Source organism: Grampus griseus (assembly GCF_964374135.1).
Source record: "Grampus griseus genome assembly, chromosome: 3".
Taxonomy (NCBI): domain Eukaryota; kingdom Metazoa; phylum Chordata; class Mammalia; order Artiodactyla; family Delphinidae; genus Grampus; species Grampus griseus.
In genome coordinates, this window is record NC_139019.1 from 26,455,879 (window position 1) to 26,476,194 (window position 20,316).

General features: G+C 35.5%; 1 protein-coding gene across 2 annotated transcripts in view; it reads right to left on the reverse strand.

Annotated features, from left to right (window-relative positions):
• The window catches only part of ZFR (zinc finger RNA binding protein), a 77,113-nt gene that overhangs the window by 8,565 nt on the left and 48,232 nt on the right, over positions 1-20,316 (reverse strand). For both annotated transcript variants that reach the window (XM_082652595.1, XM_082652596.1), the window contains 2 exons: positions 16,930-17,027; positions 15,970-16,065 (listed from right to left, as the gene is read on the reverse strand). In XM_082652595.1, coding sequence (XP_082508721.1) covers positions 15,970-16,065; positions 16,930-17,027 — 194 coding nt within the window. The remainder of the gene's footprint in view (positions 1-15,969; positions 16,066-16,929; positions 17,028-20,316) is intronic.

Consider the following 20,316-nt stretch of genomic DNA (forward strand, 5'->3'; position numbering starts at 1 on the left):
GTGCTCTGCAACAAGAGAAGCCAACGCAATGAGAAGCCTGTGCACAGCAACGAAGTAAGTAAATAAATAAATAAAACACTCAATAAATGTTTATGAAACAGAATACTTTTGGAAAGAAATATGAAAATAATCCTGCTAATAAAAGAAATCAAGGCTTATAATTAACAAGTTACTAAAATACAAAATTGATGTCCTAATATATGCAACTTTCCGAAAATAATTCTAATTTATACTAAGTACTTTTAGAGAATGTTAAGAGAAAAATAAGTATTAAATAATCAGCTATAATATAGCTATGTCAAGATATAAAATGTTACAAGTAATTCAAAGCTTTTTCAAAATCTGCTTACTGACTGACCTTAGAAGTGGGAATTTGTAATTTAAACTTATATATTAAGGTAGAAACTGACTAAAAACCAAGAAAGAAATGAATGATTTATGGAATACAGAAAGTCCATATATTTAATCACACAATAAAACTAAGTCAACTATCTGCCTTGACATCATTTGCTCTGAAGGAAGCAATTGAAAAATGTTAATTTTCTATAGAACATGGTTGTTCTACAAGCAGAGGTCTACAGTTAAGAAAGCAACAAAAGTAGAACACAAGAGGTTTATATACTCTGAAATGTACGCATTCAAAAGTAAAAGGACAGAAAACTAGGGCACCTAACAGGCACCCGTGAGGGACCACAGACACCTAAGGGAATGGGAGGAACCCCCGGCAATTGGTTGCTTCAATTATATTTTTATTTTTCCTAATATGTTTTTTTATCTTTCTGATTTTGTTTTTTATTCTTTGTTATTGTATTGCTCCTTTCTTTCTTTCTTTCTTCCTCCCTCCCTCCCTCCCTTTCTTTCTTTTTTTTTTTTTTTGGCGTGCTACACAGCTTGTGGGATCTTGGTTCTCAGGCTGGAGGTCAGGCCCGAGCTCCTGCAGTGGGACCTCCGAGTCCAAACCGCTGGACTAACAGAGAACCTCAGACCCCAGGGAATATTAATCCGAGTGAGGCCTCCCAGAGGTACTCATCTCAGCAGGAAGACCCCGCTCTATCCAACAGCCTGCAAACTCCAATGCTGGAAACCTCAGGCCAAATAACTAGTAAGACAGGATTACAGCCCAACCCATCAAAAACAAAAAAAACCCAAAAAACGAAACGACAAAAAGATATGTTACAGATGAAGGAGCAAGGTAAAAACCTACAAGACCAAATAAATAAAGACGAAATAGGCAACCTATCTGAAAAAGAATTCAGAGTAATGACAGTAAAGATGACCCAAAATCTCGGAAAAAGAATGGAGAAAATACAAGAAACATTTAACAAGGATCTAGAAGAACTAAAGAGCAAACAAACAGTGATGAAAAACACAATAAATGAAATTTAAAATACTCTAAAAGGAATAGCAGAATAACTGAGGCAGAAGAACGGATAAGTGAGCTGGAAGATAAAATGGTGGAAATAACTGTGAGGGAGCAGAATAAAGAAAAAAGAATGAAAGGAATTGAGGACATTCTCAGAGACCTCTGAGACAACATTAAACACACCAACATTTGAATTACAGGGGTCCCAAAGAAGAGAAAAAGAAAAGGTCTGAGAAAATATTTGAAGAGATTATAGTCAAAAACTTCCCTAACATGGGAAAGGAAATAGTCAATCAAGTCCAGGAAGGACAGAGTCTCCCATACAGGATAAGCCCAAAGAGAAACATGCCTAGACACATTAATCAAACTATCAAAAATTAAATACAAAGAAAAAGTATTAAAAGCAGCAAGGGAGGGCTTCCCTGGTGGTGCAGTGGTTGAGAGTCCACCTGCCGATGCAGGGGACACGGGTTCGTGCCCCGGTCTGGGAAGATCCCACATGCTGTGGAGCGGCTGGGCCCGTGACCCATGGCCACTGAGCCTGCGCATACAGAGCCTGTGCTCCACAACAGGAGAGGCCACAACAGTGAGAGGCCCATGTACCACAAAAAAAAAAAAAAAAAAAAAAAAAAAGAAATGAAAAAGGAGAGATCACAACTGACACTGCAGAAATACAAAAGATCGTTAAGACACTACTACAAGCAACTATATGCCAATAAAATGGACAACCTGAAAGAAATGGACAAATTCTTGGAAAAGTACAACCTTACAAGACTGATCCAGGAAGAATTAGAAAACATAAACCGGCTAATCACAGGTAATGAAATTGAAACTGTAATTAAAAATCTTCCAACAAACAAAAGTCCAGGACCAGATGGCTTCACAGGCAAACGCTATCAAACATTTATAGAAGAGTTAACACCTATCCTTCTCAAGCTCTTCCAAAAAATTACAGAGGGAGGATCACTCCCCAAACTCAGTCTACGAGGCCACCACCACCCTGATATCAAAACCAGACAAAGAGGTCACAAAAAAAGAAAATTATAGACCAAAATCACTGATGAACACAGACGTGAAAATCCTCAACAAATACTAGCAAACAGAATCCAGCAACACATTAGAAGGATCATACACCATGATCAAGTGGGATTTATCCCAGGGATGCAAGGAAACTTCAATATAGGGAAAACAATCAATGTGATACACCATATTAACAAAATAAGGAATAAAAACCATATGATCATCTCAACAGATTCAGAAAAAGCTTTTGACAAAATTCAACACCCATTTATGATGAAAACTCTCCAGAAAGTGGGCACAGAGGGAACCTACCTCAACATAATAAAGGCCATATACTACAAACCCACAGTAAACATTGTTATCAATGGTGAAAACCTGAAAGTATTTCCTCTAAGATCAGGAACAAGACAACGATGTCCACTCTCACCACTCTTATTCAATATAGTATTGGAAGTCCTAGCCACAGCAATCAGAGAAGAAAAAGAAATAAAAGGAATACAAACTGGAAAAGAAGAAGTAAAACTGTCAGTTTGCCGATGACATGACACTATACACAGAAAATCCTAAAGATGCCACTAGAAAACTACTAGAACTAATCAATGAATTTGGTAAGGTTGCAGGATACAAAAGTAATGCAGAGCAATCTCTTGAATTCTTATACACTAACAACGAAAGATCAGAAAGAGAAATTAAGGAAACAATCCCATTTACCATCGCAACAAAAAGAATAAAATACCTAGGTATAAACCTACTTAAGGAGGCAAAAGACCTGTACTCAGAAAACTATAAAACACTGATGAAAGAAATCAAAGATAACATGAATTGATGGAGAGATATTCCATGCTCCTGGACAGGAAGAATCTATATTGTGGAAATGACTATACTACCCAAAACAACCTACAGGTTCAATGTAATCCCTATCAAACTACCAATAGCATTTTTCACAGAACTAGAATAAGAAATTTTACAATTTGCATGGAAACACAAGAGAACCCGAAGAGTCAAAGCAATCTTGAGAAACAAAAACGGAGATGGAGGAATCAGGCTTCCCGACTTCAGACTATACTACAAAGCTACAGTAATCAAGACAGTGTGGTACTGACACAAAAACAGAAATCTAAATCAATGGAACAAGATAGAAAGCCCAGAGATAAACCCACGCACATATGGTCACCTTATCTTTGATAAAGGAGGCAAGAATGTACAGTGGAGAAAAGACAGCCTCTTCAATAAGTGGTGCTGGGAAAACTAGACAGGTACATGTAAAAGTATGAAATTAGAACACTCCCTAGCACCATACACAAAAATAAACTCAAAATGGATTAAAGACCTCAATATAAGTCCAGACACTATCAAACTCTTAGAGGAAAACATAGGCAGAACACTCTATGACATAAATCACAGCAAGATCCTTTTTGACTCACCTCCTAGAGAAATGGAAACAAAAACAAAAATAAACAAACGGGACCTAATGAAACTTAAAAGCTTTTGTACAGCAAAGGAAACCATAAACAAGATGAAAAGACAATCGTCAGAATGGGAGAAAACAGTTGCAAATGAAGCAACTGACAAAGGATTAATCTCCAAAATATATAAACAGCTCATGCAGCTCAATATCACAAAAACAAACAACCCAGTTCAAAAATGGGCAGAAGACCTAAACAGACATTTTTACAAAGAAGACATACAGATGGCCAACAAATGCATGAAAAGATGCTCAACATCACTAATCATTAGAGAAATGCAAATCAAAAGTACAATGAGGTATCACCTAACACCAGTCAGAATGGCCATCATCAAAAAATCTACAAACAATAAATGCTGGAGAGGGTGTGGAGAAAAGGGAACCCTCTTGCACTGCTGGTGGGAATGTAAATTGATACAGTCACTATGGAGAACAGTATGGAGGTTCCTTAAAAAACTAAAAGTAGAACTACCATACAGCCCAGCAATCCCACTACTGGGCATATACCCTGAGAAAACCATAATTCAAAAAGAGTCATGTAGCACAATGTTCACTGCAGCTCTATTTACAATAGCCAGGACATGGAACCAACCTAAATGTCCATCAACAGATGACTGGATAAAGAATGTGGCACATATATACAATGGAATATTAGCCATAAAAAGAAACGAAACTGAGTTATTTGTAGTGAGGTGGATGGACCTCGAGTCTGTCATACAGAGTGAAGTAAGTCAGAAAGAGAAAAACAAATGCCGTATGCTAACACATATATATGGAATCTAAAAAAAATAGTTATGAAGAACCTAGGGGCAGGACAGGAATAAAGACGCAGATGTGGAGAATGCACTTGAGGACATGGGGAGGGGGAAGGGTAAGATGGTACGAAGTGAGAGAGTGGCATGGACTTATATACTACCAAATGTAAAAGAGACAGCTAGTGGGAAGCAGCCGCATAGCATAGGGAGATCAGCTCGGTACTCTGTGACCACCTAGAGGGGTGGGATAGGGAGGGTGGGAGGGAGACGCAAGAGGGAGGAGATACGGGGATACACGTAGATGTATAACTGATTCACTTTGTTATAAAGCAGAAACTAACACACCACTGTAAAGCAATTATACTCCAATAAAGATGTTAAAAACAACAACAACCTACATGCACCACAATGTTCACTGCAGCTCTATTTACAATAGCCAGGACATGGAAACAACCTAAATGTCCATCAACAGATGACTGGATAAAGAATGTGGCACATACATACAATGGAATATTACTCAGCCATAAAAAGAAAAGAAATTGAGTTACTTGTAGTGAGGTGGATGGACCTAGAATCTGTCATACAGAGTGAAGTAAGCCAGAAAGAGAAAAACAAACGCTGTATGCTAATGCATATATATGGAATTTTAAAAAGCAGTACTGATGAACCTAGTGGCAGGGCAGGAATAAAGACGCAGACGTAGAGAACAGACTTGAGGGCACAGGGTGGTGAAGGGGAAGCTGGGATGAAGTGAGAGAGTAGCCCTGACGTATATACACTACCAAATGTAAAATGGATGACTAGTGGGAAGCTGCTGCACAGAACAGGGAGATCAGCTTGGTGCTTTGTGATGACCTAGAGGGATGGGATAGGGAGGGTGGGAGGGAGGCTAAAGAGGGAGAGGATATGGGGATATACGTATACATACAGTTGATTCACATTGTACAGTAGAAACTAACACAACATTATAAAGCATTTATACTCCAAAAAAGATGTGGAAAAAAAGAAACAAGTAGAAGGACAACATCAAAGATGAACAGAATCAAATTAAGAAAATGATTATTTAGGTTGCAATGTGAAGCATCTTGGTGGCTGAAGTTATTTAAAGAAAAAAGGTCTCTTAAATATTACCTATTAAATGATGTGAAACCTAGGATTATAATATTTGCTTAAAAAAACATTCATGTGTATATATTTTTCTTTCCCATCTTTAATAGTAGTAAGAAGAACAATGCTTAGTAAGGGGCAGGCACCATGCTAAGCACTTTTAAATAAATGATTTCATTTAATTTCTCATAACTAGATGCCACTATACCACAATTTTAAAGATTAAAAAAACAGAAAACCTTAAAGAGGTTAAAAGGTCATACAACTAGAAGCTTAAGGGGCTAGGATTTAAACCCAGGTCTTACTGACTCAAACCTGGTTTTTTGTTTTTTTTTTTTAAAGACAACTGTATTTCAATAAATATCCTTTACAATTGATCCAGACAGATAACATTACTAGTTTCCTTGGACAGTAGTTTCTAGTTCTGATAGAGGTAAAGGGCTATGAAAAAAAAAATACTTTGGGAGATTATGGTAACACAGGTACTTTCATTTGGTGGTAGTGTATGCCTGTAAAACCTTCTTTAAAAAAAAAAAAAAAAAATCACACAGTTGACAAGTTCAAAACCACATACTAATGAACCCAGTAATGTCAGTACTAAAGATTTACAATAGGGCTCTTACACTTACTGAAAACACAAAAAATATTCAGTGAAGCTGTTTATCTGCAATGCACTGGAAACAATCTAAATATCAAACCCTAGGAAGTTTAGTCAACTAATTGTAATAGTAGTGAAGTTAGCCTCTTCATCATTATATAACTAACACTTACTGAGTGAGTGCTTATTAGATGCTAAACACTGTTCTAAGCCTTTACATACATTAAGCAATTTTAATCATCATAATCACCTCTTGGTGGTAGATACAACTATTATTCCAATTTTACAGATAAAAATGTTTATGCTACTAAAATAGGATTTTATGAATACCATTACAAGCACTTGTCTGTATAAAAGCCATTTCTGTATTCCAGTGGACACAGGTGAAGGTTGATACATGCATGACAAACTTCTGACTCCTAAGTCCATGTGTAGGATGTTATATCTTTGCACATGCACAGCACTTTATTTCATACTCATACACATGTTGATGCACAGCACTTTATTTCATACTCAACAATTCTTAATAAAAACTGTCAAGCCTTTTTTTTTTTTTAATTTATTTATTTTTGGCCACATTGGGTGTTTGTTGCTGCACGTGGCCTTTCTCTAGTTGCGGCGAGCAGGGGCTACTCTTCATTGCAGCGCATGGGCTTCTCTTGTTGTTGAGCACAGGCTCTAGGCACGCGGGCTTCAGTAGTTGTGGCACACAGGTTTAGTTGCTCCGCGGCATGTGGGATCTTCCCGGACCAGGGATTGAACCCATGTACCCTGCGATGGCAGGCGGATTCTTAACCAGTGAGCCACCAGGGAAGTCCTTTTTAAAAAAATTTTTCTATTTATTTGGCTATGCTGGGTCTTAGTTGAGGCATGCAGGATCTTTTAAGTTGTGGCATGTGGGCTCCTAGTTGCAGCATGTGGGATCTAGTTCCCTAAGCAGGGATCAAACCCGGGCCCCCTGCATTGGGAGCACAGAGTCTTAGCCCCTGGACCACCAGGGAAGTCCCAGAACTGTCAAGTCTTCTTAAAAAAAGTTTACTAACAGCTTTTGGTGATTTGGGGATGTGTATTTACTCAAGTAGATGGTTTCTGTTATGGGGTAGCTAAGTGCTGAGTTATTATTTTTAAGCTAAAGTGAGTGAGATGATACAGTCCAAGTACAACTTGCTGATTCTCCTGCAAGCTAAAAGAATGTTAGTTATTTGCCCTTTGTGTCAGTGTTCTATCACTTAAAACATCTTTTATTCAGACAAGTGCTTGTAATGGTATTTACCAAGTTGAAGACTCTTTGTGGAAGACAGGAAAGGAAGAGTAGAAAAATTCCAATTATCCACATCTAATTATATCTAATAATAAATAGACATCTAACATGTAGATAAAAGAAAAAAATAAATAATGTAAGATCTTCCAAAGGAGTAAGATCTTCCAAAGGAGTAAGATGCAGGGGAAAATTAATATCAAAGGTGGCTGTGAATTCTCAACACAAGTGTCCCAAAGAGGCTTCACATACCCAAAACCCTCTGTTGGTTCAGGGAAAGAGAAATTGTTTTTGAAAGGAAATGGTAAATAGGTTTAGGAAACAAACAGAGCAGATTCTGCATAAGCAAAGCCTCTAGGAAGCCATCCTGGGTTTGAAACCTGAAGCATAAAGGTGTGCCAATGGAATCCACCTCACAGACTATCACAGCACATTCAATCAGGACACAGGAGAGACAAAGCCCATGTCTGGGAATTCCCTGGTGGTCCAGTGGTTAGGACTCAGTGCGTTCACTGCTGGGGCCTGGGTTCAATCCCTGGTTCGGGAACTAAGATCCCGCAAGTCATGTAACGTGGCCAAAAAAAAGCCCAAGGTTTACATGCAGCCAAACCCTACTCCTTTCCATAAGCAATCCTCAAAGCAGAGCTCATGGGGGAAGAAAAAGGAGAAGTATTTTAAAAGGTGTGGATACATTCAAAGACAGTTCTTGTTTGGTTGTCTCAGCATAAAAGGATGATTTTGTAATGGAACTGACAATGCTAAGCACTAACGAGATGAAAAAACTGAAACAAACCAGACGCAACATCTGTGCATTTGGGAGGAACACAGCATGAAAAATAGAGTTGAAAAATCTATTCTTGGGACTTCCCTGCTGGTGCGGTGGTTAAGAATCCGCCTGCCAATGCAGGGGACATGGGTGTGAGTCCTGGTCCAGAAAGATCCCACGTGCCAAGGAGCAACTAAGCCCGTGCGCCACAACTACTGAGCCCACGTGCCACAACTACTGAAGCCCTCATGCCTAGAGCCCATGCTCCACAACAAGAGAAGCCACCACAATGAGAAGCCCGTGCACTGTAACTAGAGAAAGAATATCCCCCGCCTGCCACAACTAGAGAAAGCCTGCGTGCAGCAACAAAGATCCAACCCAGCCATGTGGACTTCGAGCAACAATAGTATGTCACTGCTTGTAACAAGTAGTATCACTTGTTACAACAAATGTATCACTCTGGTGCAAATATTGAGGGGGAGGCTATCTATGTATAGTGGAGGAGGGTAGGTGAGAACTCTGTACTTTCTGCTCAGTTTTGCTGTGAACCAAAAAGTGTTTTAAAAAATATCTATTAAAATATAATCTATTCTGGAAGAATCTTAATTTAAGGAAATGAAGATATAACCTGCTAACATTCTGAGTAATCGAGAACTTGATAAATACAAAAAGCCAATAAAAGAGCTCAAAGTTGAGATGAAAAGGAAGACTGCAGAGCTAATTAAGCAAACTGAAATGCAAAATAACATTATTATGGAATAATGAATTATAAATAGCAAAGAAGATTAGGACACAGTTGGAAACTAAATTACTGCCAAAGAGACAATAATAGGGGACAAAAGAGGAAAGAGAACAAAGATTAAAACAATCACAAAGATAACAGATACGTAGGACAATGGCAATGCAATATAAGGATAATTGGTGCCCCTGAAAATAGAGAATCATATTAATAATTTGTCAAATCTGCAGGGCAAAAAGGACAAAGTTTTCAATGAAATGCTGATATTGAACAACAGATTCCAAGACATAATTTGGTTAAGTTACTAAAATTCAAGGATAAAGAATTTTTCAGCAGCCTGTAGAAAAAGTAAAGGCAAAAAAATTAGGCTGGACTTAGATTTAGTAATACTCAGTGCCGGAAGATAATGGAGCAACACCAATAAATGGAGGAGGAAAAATTGTGACCTAACAATATATTTCTCAATAAAGTAATGGTAACTGGCAAAGATTCTCAAACATGAAAGAAATTTTAAAAACTTAGAACACTTTTTGATAAAAACTATATGATGATATAATGCAGACAATCAAGAAATAAAAAGAGGAAGCCCCAGTAAAAGATCTAACGGTTGGCATCAAACCATTCAGATACAGAAAATTAAACAAAGGGAATATGACTACAGAAGGTAAATGTAGTTATTTTTAAACCTTCAAGGTTTAAAAAAGCATTAAGTGTAAACTTTCCTTGTTTTCTAAGTGGAATCAGCATACATTAAGACATAAATCAAGAAACAGGTTTTAATACATTCTTAAAGGAACGAATGAAAAAAAGAAAATATAACAAAAAACGCAAAAGAGGACGTGAGGAGTACGAAGAAGTGATAATTTTCTCAGCTTTTATAGATGAGAGGTTAACAAACATTACCTAAAATGGTTAAACAAATAGATGAAAATACCACAAAAAAACTGTAAACAGGGCAACAACTAATTGTATAAATAGTCAGAGGGAAACCCATTCACACATAAAAAAGAACAAGAAAAGGGTAAGAATTATGGGAAAGGGCAGAAGAAAACAAAGGAAACAAACAGAATCATACCAGACAAATGTTAATATAAAAAGCTAGAGTTTAGGAGGCTGGGGGTACAGACAAAATAAGTGAAGGGGATTTAGAGGTACAAACTTCCAGCTTTAAGGTAAGTAAGTCAGAGGGGAGGTAAGTGCACATAGGGAATATGGTCAATAATACTGTAATAACTTTGGTAACAAATCATAACTGGTCATTATTTCAGTAATCATTTCATAATGTATAAAAATATCAAATCACTATGTTGTACACCTGAAACTAATATAATTTGTAAGTTAGTTGTAATTCTTTTTTTTAAAGCTAGAGTTTTTTTTTTTTTGCGGTATGTGGGCCTCTAACTGTTGTGGCCTCTTCTGTTGCGGAGCACAGGCTCTGGACGCGCAGGCTCAACGGCCATGGCTCAAGGGCCCAGCCACTCCACGGCATGTGGGATCTTCCTGGACCGGGGCACGAACCTGTGTCGCCTGCATCGGCAGGCGGACTCTCAACCACTGCGCCACCAGGGAAGCCCAAAGCTAGAGTTTTGATATTAATAAATGGACAAGGCTTATTAACTAATAGCAGAAAGTATTAATTAAATGGCCTTTATAATGGCAAAAGGTTCAAATTCACAATTACGACATAGTTGTATTAAATGTCTATGTCCAAAATACTACTGCAACAAAACAATAAAGAACTGTAGAAAACACAACAAAATACCAGACTTTAATTTATCTTTGTCAGTCCATGGACAGATAAAGTAGACAAAAAATATGAAGCAAAGGAGATAGAATGTATGAACAGAATTGATGAAGTTGAACTAAGGGATATATATTAAATGCTATACCTTGCTGAGAACACATTTTTTAAGTGCCCACACTTCACAAAAACTGTACATATGAGACCACAAAGAAAACTTTAAATTTCCAAAGTTGCAAATAGTAGAATATATTTATTGCATTATTTTTATATGCTATAAAAACTAGAAGTTATTTACAAAAGCAACTCTTCTTCAGTCATGTAGAATTAAAAAATTCCCTCAAAACTACTCCTGGCTTAAAGACGATATTAAAATGAATTTCGGACTGCATAGAAAAAAAAGAAAAAATATTATACACACACACACACGTATATATATATACACATGTATATATGGCCAAAACCTATGTCCAGCCTTAAACTACAGCTTTAAAACCTCTATAATTAAAGAGTGAGTGAATGAAACAAGTATCCAACTCATGAAGTTTGTAAAAGAACAAAAATAAACCCAAGGAAAACAGAAAATTAGAGATGAAGTAAAAAATTAATGAATTACTTAAGAAGGAAAATGGCAGATCTGGCAGCTAAATCCAAGGAGCTGGCTCTTTGAGGGGAGGAAAAAAATAATAAATTGGATAAACTACTGCCTAAAGAATATAATACTAGGAGAGATTTTTAAATGTCAAAATACTGACATTTTGGTGTGCTTTAACCTACTAAAATACTTGTGTATTTTATGTTATATGTACATGATTTCAAAGATCGTCCAGCAGCTTTGTTTGCCCTCCCTGATTCTCCCATCATTACCCTGTCATGGCCTATCTTCCCTCAGTTCCTTTCACCTGTGCATCCTCTCTTCCACTCAGTTCTTAGATCTCTGCACCCTCAAAGGAGAGAGGGTCCCTTGAAGTTTATGGCTCTGATAAAGAGGAAAAGTTAGGTGTAGGCAAAGGGCCATCTGTAGTGTTGGACTTCCAAACTCCAAGAGTAGCCCAGGAGTGGCCTGAGAGTTCAGTCTCGAAAGTACTGAAGCTTAGACTTACTACAACAGAAATAGCCTCAAGGGCACCTGGGTTGAAGGGACTGAAGTTGAAGGAATCAGGAAGTAAAATGATAATGCATAATGCTTATATTTTTGAACATTTAAAAAATTTAAAGTTATATAATGCTCATAAATTTTTATATTTAAAATCTATTAAGAATTCAGTGAATTCTCATCACAAATAAATACTGAACACCCATTTGCTATTTTGTTCCTATATAGCAACTGCTATTACTGGCTAGTCTAATCAAAGAATTAAAATAAAAAAGATGCTACAGGTATTTTTAAAAGTCTAAAAATCTGAGTTATCTGGCTGAATTGGTCAATTTTTCTAGGAAAAGATAAGTTGCCAAAAATTACCCCAAGAGAAAGAAAAACTAAACAAACCAATTAATCACAATAAAAGAAACCAAGAAAGCGTGACCCCTTTTATAAATGACTGATGATGTCACATGAATTTTATAAATTATCAAAAAAGTTTTTTAAAAAACTATATATATATTTTTTTATTTTTTGGCTGTGCTGGGTCTTAGTTGAGGCACGTGGGCTTTCTAGCTGAGGCGTGCAAGCTCAGTAGTTGTGGCTCATGGGCTTAGTTGTCCTGCGGCATGTGGGATCTTAGTTCCCTGACCAGAGATTGAACCTGTGTCCCCTGCATTGTAAGGCGGATTCTTTACCACTGGATCACCAGGGAAGTCCCAAAAAACATATAGTTTTGATGCTACTAAAAACTGTTTCAGAGTTTAGAGAAAGAACAAAAGCTTCTAAGTTATTCTTATAGAGTTAGTGTATCATTACACAGTTAGTGTGATCCTAAATCTAACAAAGAAGACAAAAATAAAACCACAAAAATTTCCTTTATGTCACTGCAAAATTCCTAAATAGACTATCAGCAAACAGAACTTAACAGTTCATTGAGATTATTCTCAAATATAGGAGAATCCATCTCTGGAATGCAAAGGTAGCTCAATATCAGTAGATATATTTGTAAATATACAATATTAACAGGGTGAAGGAGAAAAACTATACATTCATGTCAAGAAACCTTGAAAAATTATCGATAAAGTTCAATTTACATTCCTGATTCAAAATTACTTAGTAAACTAAGAGAGGGTTGACATTTCTAACATTACAAAGAAATAAGGATCTCAAATAAAAGGCTATACCACCATGCTTAACAGACTTTACATACTAGAAACATTTCCAAAGCAATTAAAACATAACGTGCATGTAAAGTATTATTTCTTTTATTCCATAATTATTCTAGGAGTATCAACCAACTAAATTAGGAAAGAGATTGGTAGATATGATTCCAAGCCAAGAGAATCACATGAAAAAAATTACTACAAATAAAGGAATGCAGTCAGGTGATGGGTTACAAAATTAATATATTTAATATATATAAACAATAACCAGAAAATGGTATTTTAAAAAACTCTAAAAGATAAATACCTAGGTACAAACAACTATGCTCAGAACCCATTCAAATCTAAATAAGTGTGTAACATTCATTCCAATAAGTAGGACATCCCATAAAGAAGAGTCAGTATTATAAAAGTGATGACATTCCACCAATTATTAATTCAATACAGTGCTACTTAAAAATCATCAAGAGAACCGGAGAAACTGAACAAAACAGTAGTCAAGTTCTTTCAGAAAAAGAAGCATGAGAAAAGCACCACCCCCCAAAAAATCTTCTGTGTAAGATGGTGTTTATAATGAATAGCAGAGAATGAAGAGGGAAGACTTCTGATGAAGAGGACTATCAGCATTTTAAAACACACTATGAAGCTTTAAAAATTAAAAGAGTTTGGTACTAGAAAAGACCGAGCAATGAAAGAGGGCTGCAGAAGTAGGCCTGCAAAAAAGGAACTTTGGTTTGTGACAGGGTTTCTCTTCCTCAGTGCTACTGATAACCAGTTTTGACAACCAAAGTTATCCCCAAACATTGCCAAATGTCCCCTAGAGGGCAAAACTGATGGTGGCTGAGAACCACTGGTTTATGATAATGGTGATATTTCAAAGTGGGGTTGGGAGAACAAACATCACTACTAAATAAAATGTTAAATGGTACTGGAATAATTGGTAATTGGTCTGGAAAAACATATAGCTGGATCCACCTTTAATCCATGTATGATTTTTAAATTAATTTTTAATTATACAAGTAATAAAATATATATTTCATCCTAGTAAAATCCAAACATTACAGATCTCTACCAATCTCACTACTCACTACTGAGAGATAACCACTGTTGTAATATGAAATACATCCTTCCAGGAGGTTTGCTATATATTACGACTAAAGAACTAAATAAACAAGCAAGCAATCATCTGTAGAAAATATCATATGATGGGGGGAAAAAAAGCTCTAGAAGAAAGCATGTGTGAATAATTTATAACCTAAAATATGAAAGAATCTTGTAAGCAGAAATAAAACCGTTAAGTCATAAAACATTAATGGATTAAAATTTGCAAAGCTTTTAAAGCTTTTATAAAACAGCAAAAATTAAGTTGAAAAGCAGATGAACAACTGGAAAAACTTATTTTTTAATACAGATAAGAGTTAATTTCTTATAGAGTTATAAATTGAGAAAACGAATAATAAAGGAACTGGCAGTTAAGAGAAAAAGAATTACAAATGCCAATAATCACATAAAGAAATCTAAATAAAAAATGAGACACCGTTTTTTTTACCTATCATGTTAAAGAAGCGTGATGATATCCCAAAGTTAGCGAGGGTGTGAAGGAAATGATCAATTCAACAATTTTTGGAAGTTTTAAATGATCTACCTTTCCGGTAACAATCAACACATGTCCTTTGACCTTGGAATTCTATAGCAATTGACCCTAGCCATTTATCACATGTATATAATACTCATAAAAGCCTGATAACAATACAATGAAAATTTAATAGCAAAAGACTGCAAACAATGCAACTGTCCATTAAATGGATACCAGTTAAATAAAATACTGCATGTCCATACAAAGGCAACACCATATAGTCAATACAGCTCTCAAAGAGCTCCAAGATGCATTTTGTTGAGAAAGATGCAAACAATGTAAACAGCATGACCCACTCCAGTGTTAAAAAAAAGAATTTAAGATAACCCTGGCTATTCAACTCTCTCTAACCCAACTCTGGAATCAGTAGTTTCAGTTATATTTCTGAATGAATCCCTCTCTATCTGAATTCTTGTAGGAACCCAAACGGTTCAATATCAAAGGGATTTATGTACATAAATAATAATAGGAACATACATGGGACTTCCTTGGTGGCGCAGTGGTTAAAACTCCATGCTCCCAATGCAGGGGGCCTGGGTTCGATCCCTGGTCAGGGAACTAGATCCCACATGCATGTTGCAACTAAGAGTTCACACGCCACAATTAAGGAGTCCACGTGACGCAACTAAGGAGCTGGTGTGCTGCAACTAAGGAGCCGGCAAGCCCCAACTAAGGAGCCCGCTTGCCACAACTAAGACCCAGCACAACCAAACAAATAAATATTTTTTTAAAAAAGGAACATACGCGATATATATGCATGCATGTTTTCCCCTAGGAAAAAAATCACAACAAACTGTGTCAAGATGGTTTGCCTTTAAATGACGAGAAGGCTTTCATTTCTACTTCATGCCTTTCTGCATTATTCGAATTTCCTAATTTTATGCATTTTTGAATAATGTATATTTCTAAATCTTAAAAATTCCTTTTAAATTATTTTGTTAAAATGTCAACAAAACCTTGCATAGGTAGATTAATAGCTCATTTTTAGTTTTCTTTGTACCTTTATGTATGTACAACTCATAATCGGTCCTATTTTAAAGAAAGTAATAAACACTGTGAGAAGAGTTAAAAAAAAAAGAGAGGAAAATACAGAAAGAAAATCAAGTGGAATTCTCAGAAAATTAAGACCCCAGGATTTCTCACTAGAAGAAAAAAACTACATTTAGGAAATGAAAAGAAAGTTGATAATTAGATGTAAGATGAGTCTATTAAAAAACTGCATAAATATTTCCTATATGTTTATTTTTCACACCATACAATTACATATTACTCACCCAGCTTGGAAAATCAGACCAAGTTGGAACTCGCTGACAGAGGTCCCGAAGAATACGTATGATAATCACACAGGACTGCAGACCATTAGCTCTAGCCTTGAGAGCAACACAAAAACCAACTGAATTAATCTTAGAAATACTGAAAGTATCCCTTGATGAAAAAAAAGTTAAAATACCACTGTTCAATGGAAGCTCAGATAAAAATAAAACAAAAATAACCACGCTTAAAATTGGATTCAATGAGCTGCCATTTACAGCAATATTTTATGCCAGGGTTAGTATTTAAAAGCTGATATTTTAGGTCAAAGTAAACAGATTATACAAGAATAATTGTTCTTGATCCCCTGTGAACCTTGACCTGTGTTCATTTAAAACAGTAAACTTCAAAAAAAAGTCTGCCTACATTAGAAATAAAAGAAAAAGTAAAGAGCTAAAAAGTTTGTCTAGGGACTGAAAGATTAAGGAAATCTGTTTGGTTTCCTTTCTGTGCCTTTGCATAACTGCAAAGTCACTAAACCAAACAGCTGCTTCCTCACCTTTCATTCCCTACACTTATTAACTTAGAGAAAGAGGGGGGGAAAATCTTAAAACTATACACAAAGCTTTAAACACATATTCCATTATTTAAAGCAAAGTTAATCTGCAGCCTTATGGAATATAATATATGTACACAAACTTGTGATGTTCCTAAACAAGTCAACTTTAAATATAGCCACTAAAAATAAAAATAAAAAAACCCAAACTACAAAACACCCCCAAAACCTGAGTTTATTGTCAAATTAATAGTAACTGCAATATGCAGATCTTCACACCCAGCTTTCTATGTTAACATTTTCTGATATTTAATTTAAAATAGTATTGCTTGGGCAATCTTTTGAAATGTTTAAACACAGTTAAACATGTTGTACTGAACTACTCTCTCATAAGGCTACAAGAAAAAAGTAAAATGATGTTCCGAACCTGGAACCACTTAGCGTGGCGTAGAGCAGCCAGAGCGTCAAGGCATTTTTGCCTGTCCAAGACGTCCGGTGGGTCTTTCACCATACCCGAGGTTACATCTAAAATGGATTGAATTGGCAAAATGCAGTGAGGAATGGGTGTTTGACCAGGTGAGCAAGACACTTCCTTAAAGTAGCATCAGTGTCACATGAGCCATTTGAGAGTCTGTCAACACTTTAAAGTACCCAGGGAGTTATTTTCAACAAATTCACATAATCTAATATGAAGATCAAGATGAGAATTAAGCTCTTTATTTTAGAAATATAATAAATAATTTCTGCAAATATAAACCCTACCCACCAAAGTAAAATCAAAAGGAAGGATTACTGGACACAGCGCACCAGCACAAAGACGACAAGACAAAAGGGAACACAAAAATCCACCTTAATAAATGAGAATGTACAATAAACTACTGAGTTTGTTCAGTATTTTAAATGGTCATAGGTTATTCTGGGGCTAATATGTCAAAGAACTAACAATAAATATGGGATGATCAATGAAGTAATAATCATAGAAAAAAAATAAAGAGCCAAAAATAGGCATTTCTAAGAGTTCAATGACTTCTCTTCCACAAGAGAATTTTAGCTTTAAGAATTAAGGGAATATGAAATGCCCTTTAAAATTCAAAGTTCCCATGAAGTAATTCAAAGAATAATTGGAGAGAAACAATGAGTAAAGTAGAAAAGGGCAATAGGAACTAGCATGGTTAAATAGAATAAGTATAGAAATAGAACAGATGCAGTAAGCAGAATGGTTTGATGATATATCTGTAGAATCTTTTAAGTTGCAAGTCAGTTATAATAACTGATTTTAATCAGATTATTGTATTAAAACATAAATGAGCTATATAAAACTTAAGAAAATCTGAACCTAAATCAGGACAAGAAGTTAACTTTTCATTCATAAAAGGCCAGCTTTACGTTCATCTAAAACATATCTGTAAACTGTGTATAAAAGTTGCTAATCAAATTTGCTAATCAAACTATTCATAGGTATAAGTCAATCTAATTCACAACTGTGGTGATTTTAAAATATTTTCTAAATATAGGAAAATTACATACCAGGCAAGTAAGCTACTGAAAACAGTCTTCTAGATAAAAAGCACCAAAATTATGGGACATTTAGGATATAATTTTATAAATCATTGAGGGCACCAAATGAATATGTGGGACAAAAGATGAAATATACGATAAAAGAAAACATGAAGATGATTTTACTTTAAGAGTACTAGCAACGCTGGGCAAATTATTTGTCTATTTTTATATGAGCATTCAGAAATCTTAAAAGATATCTGTCCTTATTTTGAGTAGATGACATATTAAAAAGCATATTTAAAAAGTAATAAAGAATTTCATCCCTTGTCTGGGCTTTTTATTCTTAGTTCCTACTCCTTACATAATCAGATGGCACAAATTTTCAGAATACATATTAGAAGGGAATTTTACAGATAATCAAAGAACACTGTGTGGCATTCTGAAAATGAACACTGAAAGAGGAATGTGGGTACTAAAAAGAAAAGTATCAAGTCAGAAATAGTAGTAATTTTTAAAAACTAATAAACAATCTCAAAACCTGAAAAACCAACTACTGAATCCAGAAATATAATGAACATAAGAAATGGGCTATTCTGAGAGAAGGAAAAGGAACACAGGAAAGCACAGCTAATTAAAGAAGTAAAAAAAAGCAAGAAACAACAACAACAAAAAACCACTCCCCAAAGCAAGGTTACAGAACATGCTGAAGAACCCTTTCCATGTCCCTTATTTATTTACATTATCTGCTAAAGCTAAAATGCAAATAGGTGATAATGTGCAATCTCTTTCTAAAAGTTTCTGAATTTTTAATGTTAATTCATGTTTTAATTTCCTCCAATACGGAAGAAAAGTTTTCCTTTTGCACACAAGCATTCATAACTTTGGAAATTTAAATTAATGATATAATTTCAAAGATGCCAAGACACCTATTGCAATTTAAAAACAACTTAAGAGCTATAAGTAGGAAATTTCTGGCAAATTTAGAGTGTGGATTTTTGCACCCATTCTATATTTCAAGTGGATTAACCCCTTAGATATATTGTGCTAAGATCATACTTTCTTCCTAATACCCAGTTAACAAAACAAAACCAGTTAATTTATTTAAAAGAAAGCAAATTCTTACCCTACAAAAGTGTGTTTCATAAATTTTAAGGGGTTAATCACCAGTTAGAAGACATGCTGTGTCCACACTATTTTATGATTAAAAGTTAATGGGAATATATTAATTTAAATTAACATGGTTATGTAAAATATGTAATCCACCCAACAATTTAAAAACTAGTGTGAACACTGCTCAATTCTAGGAGAGACAAAGACAAAACAAACAAAACAGCCACACAAAGGACAATAAATGCCAGACTCTGCATCCAAAATCCCTCCTTAATCAAATGGCAGGTGTGACACTGAGCTTTTGAAAACCTTGGTCAAAAATCCTTCCGATGTCTTGGCAGCAACCCCTGACAGGAATCAATTCCCTCTGCTAGAAGGCTTTGGACCGGGCCTGATAAGCTAAAGGTGGAAAAAAACACACATAATACTTGACTTGCTACAGAAGAGACGCTGTAGCAAGGGTTAGAGCATTTTGTACATTTCAAGCTTCAAGTCAATTAAATGTTTACTTAATGTTTAACTGTCAAACACAGTAACATAAAATAGATCTGTAATGTGTTTAACAGTTATTTGGGCAATTTAATCATCTCCTTTAAATAATTTTTGGTATCAAACAGGACCATTACGCATTAAGAGGCTACCACAACTATGCGCAAGTCGCCAGTCTCACGATTTACAAGTGCTCTTCCGGCAAAGCCTTCCTTACCCCTGTACTAACTCCCCAAAGCAAGCTATAGGCTTTAAATGATTTTAAGACACAGAGCATTCAGAGCTGCAGTGAGAGAGAATACATACCGTTATTCTGCAGCAATCTTCATAATGAAGCTAAAGACATGATTTACTGCAGTTATCTGCAGCAAAGAACACTATCAATGTTTCTACACTTTTTGCACATCCAACTTTTCAGCTCAGTGTCTTGAAGTAAAATCTTTCAATTTTGGACTGACCACTTCTCTCACCATAATATTTATGAAATTCAGAACAATAACTCAAGTCTGGGTCAGACAAAAGTATAATTTTGTTTCCTTTAGAAGGGATAGATTATTAAAGACTACTACAAATATGATACTATTAACTTTAGACTTTTGCAACAAAATAAAATTACTTGATACTGCACCAATTTAAGCAAGCCTAAATATGACTGGACAAGATGTGCTCTGAAATAAAGTTAAATGGTTATATGAGTATAATTTCATATGAAATA